The sequence below is a fragment of the Desmodus rotundus genome, chromosome 2, assembly GCF_022682495.2.
Source record: "Desmodus rotundus isolate HL8 chromosome 2, HLdesRot8A.1, whole genome shotgun sequence".
NCBI lineage: Eukaryota > Metazoa > Chordata > Mammalia > Chiroptera > Phyllostomidae > Desmodus > Desmodus rotundus.
Window position 1 is genome coordinate 184,315,523 of NC_071388.1, and position 23,501 is coordinate 184,339,023.

Consider the following 23,501-nt stretch of genomic DNA (forward strand, 5'->3'; position numbering starts at 1 on the left):
AAGCACGACATGAGAGACTCTGCTACAGTTTTGTCGTCTCAGCGCCCATGTGCTTATGGCTGGAGTATGATTGTAAGGGTCTAAGATAAGCAGTTTTCACAGAACAGGGTCTCCTACATGATGCAGATACTTTATCTGATACTTAATTGAAAAGACAATGATCTGCTCCAGTCCTGGTTGAAAACAAGAAGTGTCAGACTTACTGAAAGGAGTTATGCTTCCAGTATGGTGTCTCCCTGAGAGAGTTCCAGGGATAATTTTAACAGTAAGAAATTCGGGCCTTACCAGGTACCATTAAAGGCTCATTATCCTATAAACTGTGGTTCTTCCTTTTTGTTCTCCAATGTAAGCAAACCTAAATTATGTCTTTTGATGAGTGAGCCAACCTATTTCTATCCCCCATATGAATGCTCCTCAGTTTAATAATCATCTCTTAAATTGTGAAAAATACTCTAAATGTGGTGTGACCGCTGTAGTATAGGACGAGATTATTCTGGACATAGTACTTCTATGATCATAGCTTAAGGTGATGGTGACATTTTTAGCAGACTCGTCACACTGTTGACTTATTCGAGCCTGTGGTCCAGGAAGCCTCCACCGTGGGTCCTAGAGGTTTTCAATAACTGGTGGTCAGTCGGCTCCAAGTTCTGTTAGTGGGATCATCTGGCCTCCCCGGTTTTTGAGACTTCTGCATCCCCTTTCTTTCCTTTGCATTAAGATTCCTTCCTAGACTTCTGAAGAAACTGGTTCCAAATAGCTTTTTAGTGTTCCTTATTTTGTGTGCCTGTAAAGATGTCATGTGTGGAGGGAGCTATTAGGTATTACAGTTTAAAAAAGAAATCCCACTTTTTTGAAGTAAAAGTTCTCCTCCGTTTCATGTAAACATTTTGAAAGTATAACACACAGAAAAGTACTCAAATGGGTGTAGCTACTATGCACATCAAGGAGTAGACTGTTACTCCGGAAGCTTTTGTGCCCCTTTTGACCCACTGCCCTTCCCCTCTCACCGGGTAACCAATCTCCTGACTTCTAACATTGTGAATTAATTCTGCTTGTTTCTGAGCTTATCTGCATGAAATCACACACAGTACGTACTCTGTTTGTATTTGGCTCCTTTGATTAATGTTATGCTGTCTATTCACTGATATTATTGCATAAAGTTGCACTGTAGTTTGTTCATTCATGTTGATGTTTAGTATTCCACTGCAATATGTATCCATTCTACTGGTGACGAATATGTGGTTTGTTTGCAGCTGTGTAGGTGTAGGGAATAATACCGCTATGAATATTTTAGTATCTGTCTTTGGTAATTGTATATACTTGTTTTCGTTGAATATATACTTCAGAGTGGGATGTTTCTGTTAGATACTACCAGTTTTCCAAAGTTACTGTACTAATTTACACTCCCATCATGGGTATCTGAGAATTCTGGTTGCTCCATGTCCCCACAATCCTAACCCTAACCTTAATTAATTCTAAGATCAACATCTTCACAATACTGAGCTTCAGTTTTCACAAAACAAATTCCAGTCTATGTATCAAACTCTTATTGAATTTTTTCCAATTCTTTATAAGTTTTAATATCGAAGTTTTACATATTTTGTTAGACTCATCCCTAAATACTTTATTTTTGATGCTATCATAAATATTACTCTTAAAAATTTCATTTTTCTATTCGTTACTGGCTTGTCTTTTTTACTAAGATACTTTTTATTATGCATTGGTGGTGAATATTCTCATGTGCTTGTATTTCATCTCCCGTGATGTCATCTAATTTTTCTGCTTGTTTTTTCCCTATTGATTTGGTGAGTGACCTTGGTTGACTTTTGAATTTTGAACTATTCCTGCATTACTGGGATAAATTCCACTTGGTCATGATGTATTATCCTTTGCACATATCACTGAATTGGATAAATCTAAGATTTTGCATATGTATCACATGCAGATTTTTATAATTTTTATAATTTTTCTTGTAATGTCCTTGTAAGGTGTTGGTATTAATATTATGCTGTTCTCAGAAGAGGAGATGGGATAATTTTTCTCTTTTTGTAGTTTCTAGAAGTATTTGTATAAGATAAACACTATGTCTTCCTTATATATTAGGAACATTTTGACTATGAATTAGAGCCTGGTATTTTCTTTATTTATTTTATTTACTTTATTTTTTTACTTTTTTATTGAATTGGTTGGGATGACATTGGTTAATAAAATTATATAGGTTTCAGGTGTACAGTTCTATAATACATTAACTGTGTATTGAACTGTGTGTTCACCAGTCCAAGTCCAGTTTCCTTTCTCCTTCCATCAGCATTTATCCCCCTTATACCCTCTCTTACCGTCCCCCTCCACGCTTTCCCTCTGGTAATTGCTATGCACCATACTGTTCTATGTTTTTTTACTGAATCCCTTCACCTATTTTATTTAGCCCCACAACACCCATCCTCTCTGGCAGCTGTCAGTGTGTTCTCTATGAGTCTGTTTCTATTTTGTTAGTTTATTTTGTTCATCATTATTTGTCTTTCTCTGAGTGGCTTATTTCACTTAGCATAATGCTCTCCAGTTCCATCCATGCTATTGCAAAAGGAGAGATTGTCTTCTTTTCTTATGGCTGAGCAGTATTCCATTGGAGCCTGGTATTTTCTTTATGAGAAAGGTTTTTATAAGTAATACATTCAATTTATTTAATTGTCTTTTTGTACTACTGTAGTTTCTATTTTTATTGTCAGTTTTAATAATTATTAAAAGATTTTACTTATTTATGTGTAGAGTTAGGGGAGGGAGAAAAACATCATCGATTGCCTCTCAGTTGTCCCTCATACCCCACCCCCCAAACAGCCGGGAACCCAGGCATGTGCTCCGACCATACTTCGAGCTGGGGGCCTTTTGTTTTGTGATGATGCTCAGCCAAGTGAGCCATGCCAGTCAGGGCTATTGCCAGTTTTGATAAGTTGTATTTTTCAAAGAATTTGTTTTATTTAAATTACCAGTTTCATAGCTCTGATGACCTATAAGACCTTTAATGATATTTCTTATTGTTTTCCTCCTTGATGCTAGAAATTTATTTATTTATTTTGGGCCAATCCTACTAGGTATTTATCAGTTTTATCAAACTTTTTATAGAACCAAGTTTGATGTTTATTTTGTTGAATTTTGCTCTATATTTTCTTCTGTCTGCATTTGGCTAGCTATTCTTTTTCTAGCTCCTTGATTTTAGGTCTGCTTTTTTTGCTAATATTTGCATAAATGTCCCATTAAGCACTGCTTTAGCTGCATCACACAATTTTTGTTTTTAATTATTTTTAAGTTAGAACCATTTTCTAATTTTTATATTTTTAATCTATAGATTATTCAGAAATGTATTTCCTGATTTCCAAACAGCCCGATATTTTCTAGATACCTTTCTGCAGTTGATTTCACTGTGATCAGTGAACATATTCTGAATAATTCTAGATTTCTGAAACTTGCTGTGTATTTATTTCATGTGCACTTGTGAAGAAGGTACTTTCTAATCTTGTAGGGTGCAGTGTTTTGGGTATGTATCTAATATAAATAATTTAGGTCACTTTGTTAATTGTGTTGTTCAGACGATTTATGTCTTACTGACGTTTTTTGCTTTCTATTTTTCTGTCCTAAGTCTGACACTGTGATTGCGAATTTTTTAAATCTGTTCATTTTGGCAGTATATATGTACTGAAATTATACTATCAGGTATGTACAAATTTAGAATTAAAACATTTTTTTTCTGTTAGACCTTTTTATCATTGTGGGATGTCCCCCTTTACTTTTAGTAATATTTCTTAAAGTCTTTTTTACCTGATGTTAGATTATAGATTTTTAAAGCTGGAAGTAGAGATTTATAGTTCTGTTTTTGAACTCTCCAGGTATTACTTTCAACCCAGCATAAAACCCCTTGGTCCCTGTTAGTTTTCCTGAATTTTTTGGAGACATACTTGGTTAAAGTAGCATCAGCTCGTCTTCCTCTCCTAGTCTTGTCTCAAGTTTGCTCTTGGTTGATCTATTTCAGGAAGGTAGAAGCATATTCTGAAGACAGGACTAGCTCACGATAAGCTCTATATTCATTCGTGCCTTTTCTGGCTGAGTTCTTTCCTTTCACGTGTCACTGCTGCTCTGCTAGCCTTTGCTCTGGCACCACTTTCTGGAGCTCCTTGTTTCCCCTACTCCGTCTGTGCTTGGTTGTTCCTGTCCCCTGCCTGCCTCCGTCTCCACACCTGCTCTGACCACCGTTCCTTTCCGGGGTGGGTTCTGGGGCATCTGACTCTCTTCCCGTCTTGCATAGAAAGGAGAATAACTTCAGAGGATTATGATAGTAGTTCGAATGTGCATGCATATAAAACTTCATGATTCTCTGCACAAGTTCTAATGCCCCAACTTCTTCCTTTGCAGGAAAGCTTCTTTTTATTGCTTACCAAATATTTGATTTCATGATTTTGAGGACTTATGTTTGGAACCTTCCCTCACTTGTGAAACACTAGACACACTTATGCAGAGACTTCACAGTTTTCCGTTATTGCGCTCTTGTGTCCTCTACACTTCGACTCTCTGTGGTGCACTGTGCAGAAGGCCTTAGGTCCTTTAGGATCACTAATGATGAAGCAATTGAGGCCAACAGGAATGATTTGCCTGGATCCATATAGTTAAGTAGCGATAGTAATGGATATGATCCCCTGCCTTATTCTCAAATAATGGTTCTTTTTGTTAAGATCTTTCATCTAAATTTTTTTTATGTTAAAAGAAATGCACCTTTGTTTCTGCTGTTCATCAAGCATCTGACCTTGAGTAAGTTAATTTACCTACGTATGCCTTGCTTTCCTCACTTCTAAAATGGATTGGTTACTACTTCATGAATCTGTTTGAGGATAAATGAGTTAATCATATAAAACATGCAGTACCTGTTATACACCCTGGCCTATAGTAGGTAGGAAAACAAATTACCTGCTATTATGATGATTATGATGATGAAGATAATGATGGAAATGTTAAAATCTTATTTTATGGCTATATTGCACCAAATTCACAGAGTTAAATTCTACAAGGAAAATTCTAATTTTCCATTAACTGTCATTTTATAATTGCTCTGATTTTCCAGTGGTTAAGATTTTTCTTGTGAAGACACAAAGCCACGAAAAGAGCAGTTACATTAGTGAGCACTGTAGTTACCACCACTGATGAACACAGCCCTTCTCTGGACACTGGCTTTTCTTTGCAGAGATTTCCTCCCATTTCACCCTTGCCACCATTGCAGGGTATTTTCTCCTGTTGGACCACAGGCATTTTATTTAGAAACCTCCACATTTTCCCAGTGCTTGGTAGTCACAGCACTTTAGTCTCTGGCTTGCTAGTTTACTCCTCCAGGTATTGCAGATGGAAAATTGTTGTTCTTCAGAACTATGGCTAATATAAATTTTCTAAGTTTTAGGAGCAAATTTCATGTCATCTACCTACAGCGAAAAAATATCTGTTGCTGTTAATATCAGTGCCTCTTTGGAACAGTTTTTACATTGATCATTAAAAGTACCTCGTAATTGTCTTCTTCCCGTAATGCATATGTTTTAGTTTTCCTGTATCAGTTCACCCTTGTAGACTGTTTTAAAATTCCAGTAGTGTTTAAGTTAACCATGCATTATTTAAAAAAAACAGATAAGATACTATCAGAAGTGGAGGAAACATAATGTATGTGATTTTTCAATACTTTAATGATCCTGGGAGTGTAATAAGATTTATTTCATAGCACACGTACTAGAGACATTTTCAAAATAATTTAAAAGTTATATGTGTTAGATATTTTTACAATCTAAAAGTAGATTAAATGTCACAATCATGGAAAAATACACTACATTTTTCCAAGTGATTAATTGTGTGAACCATGACACGTATGTGAACATCTTTTCATGTTTGATCAGTTTTATTCCTGATGGTAATAAAAGCAAATAAATGAAATGCAAAATGTTGACTGCATGGTAATGGTTGAAATTTTCACATGCATAAAGGAGTCAGGGTGAATTTATGGTCTTGTGGTAGCTGTTGGCTGTTAATGCTCTATGTGTATTCTTACAGTGATCTACCGCACTGTGGCCAAAATTCCATGGGGACAAAAAGCACAGTTGGTGTGTACTCTGTTTGTTGATTTACCTCTCTTGGATGTGTAGAATATTAACTGAGACTCCTTTCATATAGCTTCTGTTTTTGTGCAGGATTAGATGTGTGATCACAATTAGCCTTTCTTTCTTTGACATGAATGAAATGCAGTATCAATGTGGAATGGGGCGGGTTAAAATTGCACAGACTTTTTTATATTCCGTCAACATGTATTTCACTTAAAAAACTGGGGGGGGGGCAGCAAGTATGTGATTTCAAAATATATCAAATTATTTTTATCCCTTTCTTTAATTCTACAAAACATTTAACTTCTGTACTCTTTTGAATCAAGAGAAAACAATGTCTTAGTCTCTACTCCTGTGCTCCATGTTCCAGAATGTCTTAGATCCCACAAGTTTGGGGGAGGGAGAAAAGTTACATGACTTGACAACCCCACCTTGCTGCTACTTGTCTGCTGCTCCCTTTGCCACTGGTCGGATCCTCTCCCTTGCTGTTGCTTGATTTCCGTAGTTCGAGCCAGCCTTTGGTTTTCATCTCTCTGCTCCTACTTCCAGGCAGGAAGACGTATACTTTAAATTGTACTAATGTTTTTGAGGGGTAATGGTATACTTTAGTCTTAGGTGATGAAATCTGCTTCTACAAACTGAACCTGAGAAAAAAGGAGACAACTTAATCGATGCCAACTTTTAAGTAATTGAATATAAGAAAGCAAACTTTTTAGAATACATCATCTATTACAAACATGTTTAAAATCAACAGATTTTTATCTACAGCACTGTAATAGATCAAAAACTAACTCAGTGGAAGTTAATAGAAATTAATTAAATGGAACTCCTTTTGTTAGAAGGCTGTTTTTGCCAGGGTAATGTAATACTCTGTAGATTTAAGCCTGAAGTTCTGGGTAGCTTTGGAGAAATCTGTTGCTTGTGGCATGGCCGTAGCAAAAAGATTCAGATCCGAACGATTACTGGGGGAATTATATTTCTTGCTCTCTTTTTTGCATAGTCTAGTGGCCATTGTATAGAGTTTTGTCTACCCCAGTATTCTCCCTATTTAGGACCTAGTCTGTCGTCATTAGCTCACTTTTTATAGCACAATCACCTTGAGTTAGTAAAGGTCTCTGATTAAAGATTCTGATTGAGGGGTGTCTTATCCTTTCCTTACCTGGTTGTATAATCATTGCTCACATCTTTGTGGTCTGTATCTGGGCAATAGAATCAGGCAAAATTTCCTAATAAATCATTAGTGTTTCCACTTATAAGCCTAGTATTAGAAGCAAAAGGAATTCCTTTCATTCTGCTTGGCTTGTCTCTTAAGATACTCTAGAGAGAACTTAATTTTGAAATGTCAAAAGCTTAGCTAAGGAGAATTCCTTTGAATTTTTAAAGCCCATTACTTTATCAAGTCCGCTTACTGAAAAGCTATGAATTTGGCCACATTTCAGTAGCCTTTTGCATAGATGCTTTACAAGAATTATTATTTAATGGTATGCACTTGCCTTATTATTTAATAGTACAGGACAGTTAAAGAGGAGGCTGTGTGACAACCTCTTCTTGTTTCTATTAGTTTTTCTAGAATTGCACTTGAATTCTATGGGTAATGTTAGTTCTTAATACTTCATAAAGATTTATGTAGTAAAGGTTGAGAGCTTTATCCTAGAGGAATTTCCATTTCTTTTTACAAACTGGTATCCTTTTATTGGAAACTGAGTGATTTATAGCTCAAACGTTTCCCAGTTTGAGAGGCTTTCTAAGAATCACAGAACCAAATTGATTATAGCTTTGCTCTTCCAGTAAAAACTTTACTAATTTTTTTCATTGGTCATGTACTTGTCTCATTAGTATAATGCTTCACTTTCATACCTTTTCTAGAAATGGGAAGTGCATAAGTAACTGAATGAGCTACATTATTTAATTCTAAGCTGTAGTATCAGTATATCTAGCCATACATCAAGTTGAGAAAACAATTCTTTCCTTAAGCCTTACACTCCTAAGCGACTGTTTTTAAGAACAATACTTGGAAATCTCCTAAATCAGTACCCCAGTCGAGTGAATCTCCACTTCAGCTCTGACACAGTTTGAGTTGCTGTCCCGCTACAGCAAAGGGAACCTGATGTGGGAGCCCTTGCTCCCCATCTCCCTGCAAGTCTTAGAGCTGAGGACACACAGAGAGCATGGCGCTCCGAACAGGCCCAGGGTCGATGGTCGCCCCACCTCATTCATACATTCCAAAGTGGTCGCTCTTGCCGTCCCAGATTTCTGCCTTTTGATTTTTTTCTTCTGCAGCTTTGGGATCTCAGTTGATCTTCCAATCCTCAGCTTCAGAAAGTACCCTCAAGCAGATCTTTCTTTTCCAGAGTATTCTTTGGATTACCTAAATTATAGTTTATAAAGAAATTCTTGATGAAATATACATACATGTATTTCACATATATATTTATATATGAAATATTTCGTCAAAATTGAAATATATATAAAATAAATATAAAAAATATAAATATATATTTATATGTAATAAAATATATTTTATATGTATAAAATATACTTTGATTTACTATTCACATTAAACAGGATAAAAATGCTGAATATTTAGCAAAGTAAATAGCTGACTTTTTATTTTGGTGTTTAAACATTTTATTATCACTGGAGCATATTTTTAATGAGGCAGTTTATTTCTTTTAAATTAAAACGTGTATTACTTTTTTGAAAAGTTTGAGTCATGAAACTTATTGATGGTTCTACAGGATCCTGGCTACTGGGTGAAGATTCATCACTTAGAATACACAGATGGAGGAATTCTGGATCCAGATGATATCTTGGCAGATGTCGTGGAAGATAAAGATAAGGTAGATGACTCTAAAAATATTCCTCTCTGTTTTCCTCTATAGAGCTGTGTGTTTTTCCAGAGATTGAGATCCTTAACAAACTCATGTGTCAGTTTTTATTAAAAGATACCATCTGTTCAGGTTTCACCTGGGTAGCCCATAAATCAAAGTTCTCTATCAGGTGTTTGGGAAAACTTTGTCAAGGTTTGGGAATCTGTTCATGGTAGTCTAATTAGCAGACACTTCGTTCCCAAGAGTTCCTGATACGTCTCAGTAAATTAGTGTCAGGCTCCGAGGCTGTTGGAGTTCTCACTGTCATTGATGTCCCTGGAGTTTACTCTTGGCCCTTGCTAAATATTCCACTTATGCCTGAGATTTGAACGTGTTTCAAAGTAGAGAATAAAATGGGGAGGAAAGCCTTGTAATGAGTGACAGTGAAGACTTTTCTTAAAGTAATTGCCCACAACTATCTTTGTGATAGTTTTGTTTTCATTGCTAAAGTGAAACACTAAATTGAATATTCCAAGAAAAGGTTTGAACATGTTTTGCCACCTACTTGGGAATAATCCCATTGCAAATATCTTGTTTTAGTGGAAGTTTTTCCTCTGATGCCAAACTGAAGAAGGTATAAAGCGTTCATTTGCAATAAACTGGATTATTGATGTTGCGGCATTGCTTATGACTACTTCTTTGCCAGGCGCCTCTTAACAATGGTTAATGTGTCCTTCAGAATTCAACTACAGCTGTCCCTGGGAGATCATTGCATCAGAGTTTCTTCTCCTGTGCCTCCTTAGTGCTGTGTCACTAGGACAATTTATATCTATAACACATTTGTCTGCATTGCTTTTTGCAATCTCAGGTATGGGTGCATGGGTACGTGTGTGTGTTTACCAACTGGACTGGAATGTAGATTAGTGATTTATGGAACTTAGGTAAAATTTACATTTTTTTCATAAGATCTTTTTGGGCTTTTCAAATTTAATTAGTCTTTGCAGACATCCTGCCCACTTATTTTTTTTATTTCCTGTTGGGACTTGATCCTGGTGTGGTTTGCCTTGGGTTGCAATTAGCCACTTTAGGGACTTATCTCCCTAAATAGATTGTAAGCTCCTAGAGGACATGAACCAGGGTATTTTTATTTCTTTTATGTTCCTTGTGTTAATAATATCTGGTACAATATCTTATCCAAACTCAATTCTCAAAGAACACTTACTGAATGAGTGAGTGAAAAAGGAACTTTATTCTCTACAATTGACTCTGGCAGTACATGGTTTTAATGCATACTTCTTTTCTGTTGTTTGGTCTCACAGTAAATAATAACGTATTGTTTATGTTCATAACTTTAAAGGAGGACTTTGACTTCTGTATTTCACTGTTTCACTTTCTGCTGCTTCTCCACAGCCATCTTCTTCCTTTGAAATAGGCAAGGCACTTGGATCGTTAATAAAGAAGTTCTTCCTTTCTCAAATTTCACTGATGTCCAGTGTATTAACATGAAAAGCCAAAAAGTGGCAAGTTTAAGAAGAGCTGGAGACTATGTCTCACCTTAGCTCATCCAAGACCTCGTTACAAGGTTGTTTCCCTGAACAGTGCCCAGGGAGAAATAATTTGTTCTATAGAGCTCTTCTTTTTAGAGAATTCTTTTTAATTACCTTAGCAGTGTGCTTTTCAATCATAATCCATTTACTAGACTCAAAAACATCATTACTGTATATAATGTCCATTTTAAAGGGACTTCATCAGCACTACTAAATAAGGTGGAAAGGTGAGATTAGTTAAAATCCTAGCAAAGGATTAGTGCTGTTTGGGTTGATATTTAGCCATTCCTGTAAGGTACTTTTCTCTTCTACATGAGGCCTAACTTGTATTGTTCTGCAGAGTTCATGGGAATTTATACTTTTGATATTGCCAGAAAATATTGTACTCCTATCTCTTTTAAAAAATAATTTAAGCGACAAAGAGAGTATCACTGATTGTTTTTCCTCACATCCTTTCTGCAGTCTTAAGATTTTCTCATAGTTCATATGTCTAGTGTGGAAGGAAGGTTCTGCCAGACTACCTTACTTTTTCTTGTTTTAGATTCAGAAGTAAGTATAAATGATCCTTCTGGATGTTTAATGACATAATGAAATTCACCTAAGAGCCTTCGAGACATTGAGCTTAGATAAAATTGCAACTCACCTGTTTTCAAATTGGCTATTTAATAATCTGTTGCATTTAGAATATAGATGGAAAGCCCCTAACAACCTCGATGGATGCACGTAATCCTTGTGCCAAAGCCCACACACCTCAACTCCTAGAGAAGACTCACTACATGTAAGAACTTTTAATTAGGGAACTTTGGAGCTTAGCTGGAAAGGATGAAGCAGGAAAAGCAGAAACCCAGGGAGTACTATAGGCTGAAGCCATTTATAGCCATAGAGTACACTTCTGTAAAGACTAAAATTATAGGTTAAATGGTAATTTACTTAAAATCCAGCATGGGGTTAATATAGTTTAGTAAGTTTTCTAAATAAAAGCAATGACTTTCTGAACTTTTGGCACCAGAAGTAGTTTGTCTTTGGTCTCACCTCTCTTATTCCTTTGGCTGGAGCAGCTTTGGAATTTTGTATCTTATGATAAATAATCATTGTATAAGATTTGTGCTGACACTTAGTAATTACCCAGTTGGGACAGTCATTCTCAGAATTCTTCAGTTTTATGTATCAGTCTGGTGATTCAAGTTCTTTGGGATAAATATCTAAGAATTTACAGCTTTACCCTAATGTCTTTTCTCTGACTGCCCAAGGCTACTGCCTTAGTTCAGCTAATAACAACTACTTAATATTTTATTGGGCACTAATAGTAGCCTGGAATGTGTTTGCACTTACATATTCTATTTTAGAGCAGCCCTGTGGGCAGGAGCCATATATTACCCCTATTCTTAATTTCTGAGAATAGCCACAGAAGTTGTAAGGGACTTGCTGAAGACCACACAGAGAATCAGACTCTGGAGCCTAGAATTTAAATTTTGACACTCTATTTGGTGGTTCTTCAATGTGCCAAAGTGTGTTGGGTGGCTGTATCTATAATTTCTAATTATGAAAATTCATCAATCATAAATAATCAAAAATTTGTTTTTCCACAGTTACATGATTGTTGAGAAAAGATAACCGAACTATGGAGTATAACAAAATTAATTCAGAATTAGCATGTCATGCATATATAGTTGGCTTCAACTGTCTTTGCCTGAAGCCTGCATCTAATTTCCTGTAAGTGCCTGGCAGTTTTACCTCTGTTGCTTTCTCTTGCATCCCCTTTTCCAGGTCTCAGATTACTCAGTTCAGGTACATTTTAATCCCAAGTGGACTTTGTAGACTACATTTGTTGCAGAAATGACACAAATAAATAAATGCTATATTCCAGTAACTAGTTTTCAGATGGATTGCAGAATGTGCACAAATTTATGTACTGTGCTGTCTGCAGAAGGCAGAATAATAGCCCCAAAGACATCTGCATGCTAATCCCCAGAACTTGGGGCAAAAGGGTCTCTGCAAAAGTGATTAAGGGCCTTAAAATGGAAAGGTTATTCTGGATTATTTGGGGGAGCCCAGTGTAATGACAAGGGTCCTTATAAGTGAAAGAGGAAGGCAAGAGATTTCATATTAGAGAGATACAGTGTGAGAAAAAGTGGACTGTCCAGTGCTGGCTTTGAAAATGTGGACAAAGAATGCAGTCAGCCTCTAGAAGCTGGAAAAAAGCATGGGAATGAATTCTCCCATAGAGCTGCTTAGAGGGAACACAGTGCTGCTGACCCCTTGATGTTAGACCATTGAGAATCGTTTCGGGCTTCTCTCCTCCAGAATTGTAAGTTAAATTTGTGTTGTTTGAAGCACCGTATTTGTGGTAATTTATCATAGCAGCAACACAATACTTACCCACTGTTCCGTATCCAATCTTAAACTTTAAAAGTGATGATGGCTTTCTCAGGTTTCATACTCTTCGGGCTTTTTAGATCTTGTAGGACAGGGAATATATCTTCAGATTATTTGATTGCTATGTGTGTTCCTTCCAAAGGCTATCACAAATTGACTCTCAGTTCACTGGGCGAGCCCTCACTCTTTGGGACTCGAATGCTATGCTGTTGTCTCGCATTGCATAGAAGTCATTTCAGTGCCATGACCAAGAGCCAGTGACATCCCCTTATCAGTTTGTCATTGCAATATGTAGCAGCTCTAAGAAGTCTAAAGATTAATGCTTAATAAGCCACTGCAAAGTTTATTGTTCTCTAATTGCTAATTTCTGATTGTGAGAACATTTGAATATTGAACTTTTTCAATGATTGTTTTCCTTGTGAATTGTCATTATATTATTTTGACTTGGTTGTAGAAGACAATTGCAATATAATACTGAAATACTAGAATATAAAACCTATTATGTAAATTGGATTACTGCCATGGTTTTACTAAATATACAAAAGGAAAACTATATTGTGTGGGAAAGTACAGTGGGAGAATGTCTCTATTTTTCACAGAACTATGACTGTCATCAGAGTTTATTTTGGAGAGATGCCAAAATCTCTTGGACTCCAGCTAGGGTAGATCGGCCTCGAGAGGGTGAACTGGCTTCCTGGGTCATGTGATATCTGGTACTCAAGTATTAAAGTCTCAGTTCAGCTTTATTCTTTCTTAGTTATGTGTCCTTGGGCAAGTTTCTTCATTTCTATTAGCCTCGATTTTCCCATTTGTAAAATGGATAGAATGTTAGTTTTTATCCTATAGGGTTAATGTAAAAAAACTACCTTAAGTTGTAAGTACAATATGGTACATAGTAAGTACTAAAATGTTAGCTGTTATATTAATAATATTATGGTAGTGTTATTAGTATATTTTTTACCTGTGTTTTGATTTAACTGTTAATGTTTTAAATTTAAGTATTAAAACATCAAACTATTTTACAGCACAGTCTGTTTTTAAAAACTCTCTTTAAATTTATTAAATTGTTTTAATTAGTTTTATGGGAAGACTTTATTATTATGATAAAACATTTGGATTTGTATATTACTGACAGATCAGAATGCCAATATGATTGAATTTAACATTAGGATAAGAATACTTTTATCAGAATACAGTGTTTGGTAATACAAGAAGCATTCATGGATCACATGTGGTTTTGAAGCACACGCTGCTTTGCACAATGAATGAACTGTGACCTAAAACCAGACACCGTCCTTTAGCCCAACTTGCTTTGCGAGCACACTCTGTTGCCCTCTAGTGGAGTCCGCAGCTTCCTAGAAACCAGCTCGCAGGAGATACTCCCCGAACGTGATGATGTGTTTGGTTCTATTACATTCTAAATTAATTTTCACTATATTTTTAGTAAAACCCACAGACTCAGTCGTGTGTAGTAAAATCATACTTCGTATTTCAACCAGTAGTTTTCATTTCTTCATGGTCACCAACTCTACTGATATTTACCTATGTTTTTGTGAGTTTTTTTTAGAAGGTCTAAAGCCAAATCTTTGCATTTATAAAACCCCTTCTGTTGGTGTAGACTTCTCATCTTGCTATTCACTAGTTGAAAGGTTAACAGCTGGTTGTGATGAAGTAGGTACTGTTCAGTGCGGAGTTAAACAATGTATGAGATATATTGTGTTTTTCTGAGGACAGGGTATGCTAAATTAAGTATTAAGATTCCTTAAAATAGAAAGGGTCCTGAATAAATTACTTCATTTTTGAGTTCTCATTTTGTCAGTAAGACCCCCATTTCAAGGGAAACACCTATTTTAAACCCTTGATTTTTAACAAATAAGAATATGGGGCTTTAGGTTTTCTTCTAAAGTTTTTTCTTTGGTTTATAGGTGTTGAGATTTTGAAATGATATTTGAGACTAAATGTGCTAAATGTTTCAGAATTAAATGTAGAAGTCAGTAAAGAACAAAGGTATTACCTTGGCCAAACAATTTCATCTCGAACTTTAAAAAACCATTCTCTGCTTTACCATTACACAGTTATAGAATCACAGATCCAGAGAGACCTCAGTAATCATGTGGCCTCAGCCCATCATCTTGCAGGAGAAATATCTGAACCAAGACAGCTTAAAGGGCACCATACTTCCAGCTGATGTCTTTCCTGAGTCCATTTCCACATTTCCTCCCTAGAAGGCTGATACCATCTGATGCAGATCAAAACTACTCAGTTTCCTCCCACCAAGCTGGCTTCCTCCACTTGACTTCCTTATTTCTTTTTTAAAAAAAGTTTTTGTTGTTGTATTTTATTTTATTAATTTTATTGTTGTACAGTTGTCTCCATTTTCCCTTCAAGTACAGTTGTCTCCATTTTCCACCCCTCTCCCCGCCTCACCCACCCCCACCTCCCACCATCAGTCCTAACTAGCCCCCCCCGCCGCCCCCCCCCCCCCCCCCCCGCCTCGCTGGCTTTGTCCATGTGTCCTTTATATGTGTTCCTTGATGACCTTATCTATAGATAAGAACATCATCTCCTAGTCTTCCAGGATTCAACATGCACTTGTTTTTAAAATTTAGTTATGTAGTAAACAATTCATTCTTTCCTTTAACTTTTCTTAAGTGTTTATTCCCCTCATTGTATTTGTACAGCTATCAAATTAAAATACATAAAATCTAAGGTAGGGTTACTTCATTGGTGGGCTTCCCTTTAGCTCCCTCCTCACGCACCAAGTGTTCTATGGCATGAGTGCAAGCAGAGGGGCCGAGGATTTGGATTCTCCACAGCAAAGGCAGTTCATTTCTTGGCTCTGCTGTGTGTGTCCTTAGTTCCCTTAGGGGCAATTGGAACTAAAAATAGTACCCGTTTTATAAGTTAATACCTGTAAAGTGTTAAGGAGGGTATCTAGCCCATAGTAAGTCAGTAGTATGTGTTAAGTGCATTAACATACTACTGTTAATATAGATTAACTTCTTCCTAAAGTAACGCTTAAGTCATACCATTTTTATCCAGTGTACACTTAATCAAGTCCAAACTTCATATCTATACACTATATTCGGAGGCTTCAGAATGCCCCGAAACTATCTCAAACTCAAACTTCTCTAACCTCAATAGTAATAAAACTACTATCTGACTGTTCTCTAACGGACGATGTGCTTTCTTGCTCCATAGCTTTCTTAATGTTTCACTCATCGAGTGTGTCCCTATTCCTACTCCCTGCCTCTCCAAGATTCATTCTACATACCATGGAACATAAACGTCATGAAGAGAGGGTCTCTGTTTTCTTCGTTGCTGTGTTCGTGGTGTCTCAGCAGTGCCTGGCACTTTATAACTGTTCAGATAGTTGTAGAGTGGAGTTGAATCAATGGATGAATATATGTGTGTATATTTTCAGGTTTTGAATAAGCCATTTAACCACACTAAAACCCAGTCTTTTCCTGATCAATGAGAGTGGTAAGTGATGTCTTTTTCACAGTGTCATCGGGAAAGGTGAGAAGTTGTATGTGAAAGTACAATAGAAATAAAAGTATTATATACATGTAAAATGTACTTATTCTTGCTGCTCAATTCTTATTGATCTTTTAAGATCCAGGTCAGATTGTATTTTTTTTTCTCCAACCAATGTTCGTCGACCATCCCAATCCTAAGTGAATTCTCTGTGCTCCGTTATTTTTAGAAATCATTAAGTAGTTTTTTTTTTTTAAATACAATTGCCTAGTAACATTTATGAATTTAAGAAATCTTAAGAATTTTTATCATGGTGTAACTTGAGTCTTAGTTTTGTATCCCCAAATGAATTATATGCTTCTTTACAATTGGAATGGTCTTTTAAAATACTTTTTAATACCTGGATTTCTTACCTGTGCTTTAGTATTTAGTCAATATGTTTAATTTTAGATAGTGGTAGAGTTGGAACTAGAATGAAAGATTCCTACTAGTCCTTCTTTTTCTTTCACCACACTGTGTTGTCTCTTTTAAATATTTCAGCAGGAGGCAGTTTGTGGGCACGTTCCAACCCCAGAGGGGCACATTTGAATCAATACCTTTGTGACCTTACTGTGGCAAAGACAAATGGTGCTGGGAGATAGTGACTTAAACCCAAGTCATCCAGATGATGGCCATGTCAGATCTGTTCTCCCTGGCGCCTTCTTCAATTTAGCAGGTTGGCAGCTATAGAGAAAGAGAGTGGGGGAGGGATCTGTGCACAGATGTGTGTGTGGGAGAAGTGTGAGTGCTCATTGTGTACATGTGGGATGCAAAGTTTCCACTAGGGGTGGGAAAGAGAATACCAAGCTTGATGGTGCCTGTGATTTAGCGAGACTTCTGAGTACAGTGAAGATGGAAATATAAGAAAATGTTTGATATATGTGTAAAACTTCGTTTGGTTGGAGGGGAAAAGTTAGTCCAACTTGAGGTGGCAATAATGCTTTACTTAGAGCTAAAAATGTAATTCTAAAAAATGAAAACAATGGACACCATTACCGTATGCCTATAGCCATATGTTATGTTATTGGACCCAATTCTTCCAACGTGCTCCGTCACATTAGCTTCTGTCATAGCTGTTTGCATAGGTATGTCTGTGCCCAAGAGGCGTGGGGCCGCCATTTTTTAAATGCATCTAGTTTTGACTTATATAACTTATAAATGGCAGTTTCATTAAAATACCTCAAATTATACCAAGTAGAAAACTATATAAGATATAAAATATCCTCTTTGAAAAAGGCAAATGCCTCTGGGTGGTAATGGGGCATCTGTCATCAATGCCCAGGTGTGTATCATTTAAATCAGATGGCATCCCCCCAATATCTAGCTGAACCCAGCCTCACTAAAGGAATATTGTAGAGTGTGGTATAGCAGAGCATGGCGCTTTGGCAGTTTGAATCTAGTTTTTTTTCTGGTTATTGTTCTAACCTCTTTCAACCTTGAGTTTCCTCATTTATAAAATCAGCCACCTCTGCCCCACTGACCACACTGGGTTTGGAGGAGGATCAAATGAAATTAAGTATAGGGTGACACTTTGAACTCTGATGTACCAAACAAATACAGCTCTTTTGTTCTTACCCCTTGCAGCAGAGATCCTGAGGGATTTAAGGAAACATTCACTCGTTTGTCCAGGAGGAATTGCTATGGTGTAAGAACACTGACCTGGAGAGAGGGATCTGAGAGAGGTTTGGAAGGAAGGAGGTGCTTATGTGAAGAGAGCAGTCTTCACTCCTCATCATTCAACGAGGTGTTCAGGAAATAAGGGACATTTTTTAACAGCAAGAAGAGCAGTGGTGGGGATTATAAGAAGTTGCAGGTTACTGAAGGGAAGATTGAATTTGCCCTTAGGGATCTAATAGACGAGAAGAAAAGATATCACAGCTCCCACATCCAGACAGCAAGGAAGGAATACCTTACAGTCCAAGGACACTTCCCCAGAGCTTCTCAGATTCTGGAGCCTGATACAATTTGTGTCTATGTGTTCACTAGCTGGTTATTCTTCTTAATGATTAGCAGTAGGTTTCTTAAAATGGAAAGGAAGTGGGTGAGTCTTTGGAATGAGGTTTGTGTGTGTCTGTTTTTCTGTTTTAGGATAAGAGGGATCTCAAGAAATAAGATAATATTATGGAAAGAAAAAAAGAAAAACACTTGAATACCTGAGATCCCATGATTTAAGGGACAAAGGAAAAAAACAAGAAAAGAAAAGACCAACAGCAGAGATATTGCCCAGTACTGACAAGTGACCCCTGAAACTTAAACAAGTGGTGATTTAGGGCCTTGATATTTTCACCAAGATATATTAGCTATTGAACCATTTCATAAAACTAGTCGTGTACCAGACTGCTAGGTAATCTTTTACTATGCTAGTTCTTCTTTTTCCACGCGCTCAAACTTACTTTATATCATTAATTAGCTACATTGTAAGTCACTTGGACTTTTGGGGGTCTGCTCTTAGAGTCAAATTAAAGCTTATAACACTTTCATTGAGGCACTTGTTGCAAATTCTATTTACATGTACAGATAGATGCCTTACATTTAATATATTTTTGGTAAATAAGAATATTTAATTCCTTAAACTTTACTTCCTAAATTGTAGCTTTTTAAAAAGTCCTGTAAGTATATAATTTTTCTGTTTAAAAATCAAGTGTATTAATAGAGACTTTTGGCTGGATTACCAAACTTTATATTTACTGCTTCAACTTAAGTTCTCTTTTTAGCTTCTCTTCTTTTGATGTTATGAATCAGCTTTGGAGGATCAAGTGACATTTCCTTAGCAATAAAGAAGAAAGGCTCCTTCTGCAGACTTTAATCAGAAAAGTAAAATAGCATGGAAGATTGTTCATATATAATATCTTTATTAATCATAAATTCAAAATGCTATAAATGAAACACATATTTACACAATACTTAACCATTAACAGACCAGAAAGACTGCTAGCTAATATGATTTGAGATGATTCCAATAGCCCGACAATCTGAAATGTGCAGTTATATCTATGAACAAAAGTTGAAGAATCTCATAATTCCTGATAACAGGGTTAGAAGCTGATATCTAGACTGCTAGCTTAATATAGCCGCTGTGTACCAGCTCGAAATGAGTGTAACATGATGGTGTAATGTGGTGTCCCAAAGAGCCCCCTTTTAAAGGGAAATCAGACGAAGCTTTTGGTGGTTTATTTAAAAATGGAAGTACTTAATGTTGCTAAGACTGAAGAAGCTGGGACTGTGCTGGAGAAGAGAGGGCTCAAGAGAACCTGCTGTAACTGTCCTCCAATATTTGGGTGATTGTAGAAAAGAAGGAATAGCTTCATTCACTGCTATCCCAAGAAGCCGGGCCAGTGAAGTGCTAAGGTAGTCAGCTCAATAGAGTGTGAAGTGCACTCTGCTTTATAAAGCACGGTCTCTCAGTCATTGAGAATATAGAAGCAGGAGTTGAGCAAACGTTTGCCAGGAATTCCTCTTTGAGGTTTGGAGTTTGATTAGACCCTCTACAGGCCTACTGTGAGCCTGTGGGACATAAATGTCAATTTAGAAATTTAGGGTTGACCCATGTAGCTGATGGGAGTACAGCTCTATTTTGTTTGCATACCCAGCATCCGTTCTTTATTATCTCCTTCCTAGGAGAACTCCAAATTTGTTCAAGTATCTCTGTCACTTCAATATGCAGCCCATATGTTTCAGTCTGTATGGCTGCCCACCTCCAAGTGTGAGTCTGGGGGCCTGTCATCTGTGATCCAGTTCCCTGTGCCAGCGATTACTTTGACAATGGTCATGGGGTTGTGCAAAGATGTTCAAAGAGAGGTTTGCTGAGGCTTTCTGGTGAAGTGTTTCTCTTCACCTTGTGGAGAGGTTTTCTATGAATTTGTTCAGAGAGACCTAGAGCTACAGCAGCCATCTAGCTTCCAGCATGAGGGGACCCACATCCCAGGGGAGCTCGGGGACAGGGCCTGTGAGCCAGTGGGTTTCTTCAACTCTGAAGTCAGTCCATTGTAACTGCGGACCTGCGGTTACATGAGCCATACGTTGCCTTACACTGAAGCCTGTTTCAACTGCATTTTTCCGTGACTCACAGATTAAAGTTTCCTCGTTGTTACATGCTGTTATGGGAGTTTGCGCTTCATTTTCCCAGTCCTGTTTATTCTCACTTGACTGGCACCTGTTTGTTCTTCCCTCTTTCAGTTCTGTGCATCTTTAATTTGAAAATTTGTCTGAGTTTTGTTTATGCTTCTGCCAAGTTACTTAGCTTCTTCCTTTCAGGAGTTTTGAATTGTCAGTGAAAGACTTAAGCCCCTTCAGGTTAAAATATGTATTTCTGTTGTTTAGTTTGCAGGACTTTGCTTTAATAGGAAAGATTGATTTGGGATTTTTTCATTTGGTGAGAGTTATATGTTTTTATTTTAAGTTCCTTATTATCTATGATTATTGATTTTGTAGAAGGAAACTATTCATGATACTAAAGCTACTAGATTTATATTTGTCATAAATTTTCATTATTTCACTCATTCTTCTTGAAATTAAATATTGACAGCCAATATTCTAAGTACTGGAGAATGAGAATGTCCAGGTTTTGACCATTTTAGATACTTAAAACAGAATTGGTTAAATCATGTGTGTCTTACAGAGGAACACAGAGGCTATTTCTTCTGAAAGCCTTGATCCAGTCTTCCTAATTTTTTTTTTTGTTTTACCATCATGAAGAAATATTTGCTGCTAATCCTGAAATGCTGAGATTTCTCCTTAACTAGATGCAATCTTATTTAATCAGGAAACTGGAAACTAAGTTTAAAGCAAACAATTTTTTTTTTAAAAAAAAGAACACTCAGGCAGTTAAGAAGTTTGCCAGAACTTGGAGTATAATAATCCTTTAAATAATTTCTTAAATGGCATGAGAAAATGTGGTTAGTACTCCAGCTTCCTCTGTGCAGTGAAGTTTTCAAATTATCAGAGTTTTCTGAAATCGTCTAGAAAGAAATGGAGCCTTTGAGTGACATAGGGTTCTTTCCCATCTAACCCTTACCTAAGTTATGAACAGCAAGGGCAGCCCAGGGAACCCTGAACCCCGCAATGGGGCAGAATGGGATTTTTCCCATCACCAAGGCAGTGGGAGTGCTCACAGTGTGGACATTAGGAATATTTCTGTGATAGTCAGTGCATTTTGTATTCACGCAACATAAAGACAGTGGTTCTTAAATTGTGGTCATTATTTTCTGAAATTATTTTCTGAAATAACTGCCATGCTGCTATTTCAGGAAATAGCATGGCAGTTAAAATCACAATTCTTTTGAGCTAGCTGCAAAACTTGCCCATCTCCTCAAACTGCAGGGGATATTTGGGTATATTTAGGAAGATTCGAGGTTAAGTGAGGGGCGTTGGGGTTAGGGGCATGAATGTGACGGGTTAGGAGAATAATCTGCAGACTCAGTGTGCTGATGACTTGGAAAAAAGAAGTGCGGCGATAAACGTCAAAATAAAACAAGCAACAAAGAGAATATAAAGAAGAAAATGATAGGAAAATGATAAAATAATTGTTGACATTTCCTCAGGGAGACCTAATGTCAAAGGCATAAACACTCAAGCTATTTAGATGTCTGTTTTCCAAATGGAAACTTCTATTTAAGGAAGTATTTCACTGCAATGATTGAAGATAATGGATGAAATATTTTGCACTTGACAGAGACTTCAGTCTGAGATGAATTGTGTACTCATATATAATGCATTAAAATATGGAATGCAACTTCTGGTTGGCCAAGTTTTAATTTTAAATTTTAGTGTCTTTTGAATATATAAACACAAAAAGGAAATTTATCAAGTTGTAATGTTTCAAGAAAACCTAGACTGAGGACACGCATACTTCTTGCTACATTGATATTTAAAATGAGTATTCAAATAAAAGTAGAATATTAAACATCCTAAGGTACTGTTCTTTAGATCTTTACTGTTCATTGCAAGTCAGAAGCTGAAAATAAATATCAGACTTATTGAACTGAATACTTATGGAAGTCTGTTTCCTGGTAATTTAATTCAGCATACCACTTAGATTTTTCCAAAATTAAATATTTTCCTCTTAAATGGGAAGATTTTTCTTTACTCAATTATAGTATCTGATGGCCTAATGTCACCAAAAGTAAACATGATAATTTGGAATTAAAAATTTTTTATTTCAGCTATAACTTTATTGGAAAATTTAATTTCTAGATAGTGAAATTAATTATGGCTGGAATAGTCAGGTCATTACTGTGACAGTAGTAGACTTTATATAAAATAAATAACAGATTTAAGAATTGATACTATCTTCATATAAGGAGAGGAATGCAGCTCTGGATTAAATTTTTTACAAACAATCTTTTATTATGACATCTACTTGATTAATACTTCAACCAAATCATTGTTTTAAAATCCCTCCTCTCACTGTTCATTAGATCTGGAGCTGCGAGCACCCGGGCAACCTGGCAGGCACTTTGTGCTCCTCCTCCTCAATCGGGATAACGCCGGCGCCTGGGTTGTAGCATTTCAAGTATAGTCAGAATGCTTTGTTTTCAGAATTCATCTAAGGCCAGATGACCTTTATACGTGACTTTCTTGTTGCCTTAGAGTGACACACAGCACTGAAACAAATAATATTTTAAGAATAAAAGGTGGTAGGACAGGAGTTTTGAATAAAAGACACCTTAGCAGGTTTTTTCCTTTTGTTTGAAATTATATAAAACTAATTCACTACTAAAAAATGTTAATACCTATTAAACCTCAAAATTTAAAGTATAGTAAAAAGAATTCCCAAATCATTTGTAATCATATCAAGCAGAAGTAATCATTATTAAAAACCAGGCGTATAAATTTCTTTCATAAAGATATTCAAACATACAAAATTGATACAGTTACATGCTTTTCTTTAACTTAACACATCATTTGCTCTGTTTATTCTTTGAAACGTAATTTTAATGTCAGTGTAGTGTTGTGTTCTTGTTTGAATGGGGAGTTTTAGCATCTTGCTGTCTGTCTGAAGTTTTTGCTATAATTATGGCCAATAATTACTATAGATACTGTAGGTAATTTTTTATTTAAAATCCTCACCTGAGGACATGCTCATTGATTTTAGAGAGAGAGCAAGGGAGGGGGGAAGAGAGGGAGAGAAG

The 23,501-nt window shown here is 36.4% G+C and overlaps 1 protein-coding gene across 2 annotated transcripts in view; it reads left to right on the forward strand.

Annotated features, from left to right (window-relative positions):
• The window catches only part of PARD3B (par-3 family cell polarity regulator beta), a 959,988-nt gene that overhangs the window by 127,603 nt on the left and 808,884 nt on the right, over positions 1 to 23,501 (forward strand). For both annotated transcript variants that reach the window (XM_024564159.3, XM_053918986.1), the window contains exon 2: positions 8,861 to 8,962. In XM_024564159.3, the coding sequence (XP_024419927.2) occupies positions 8,861 to 8,962 (102 nt within the window). The remainder of the gene's footprint in view (positions 1 to 8,860; positions 8,963 to 23,501) is intronic.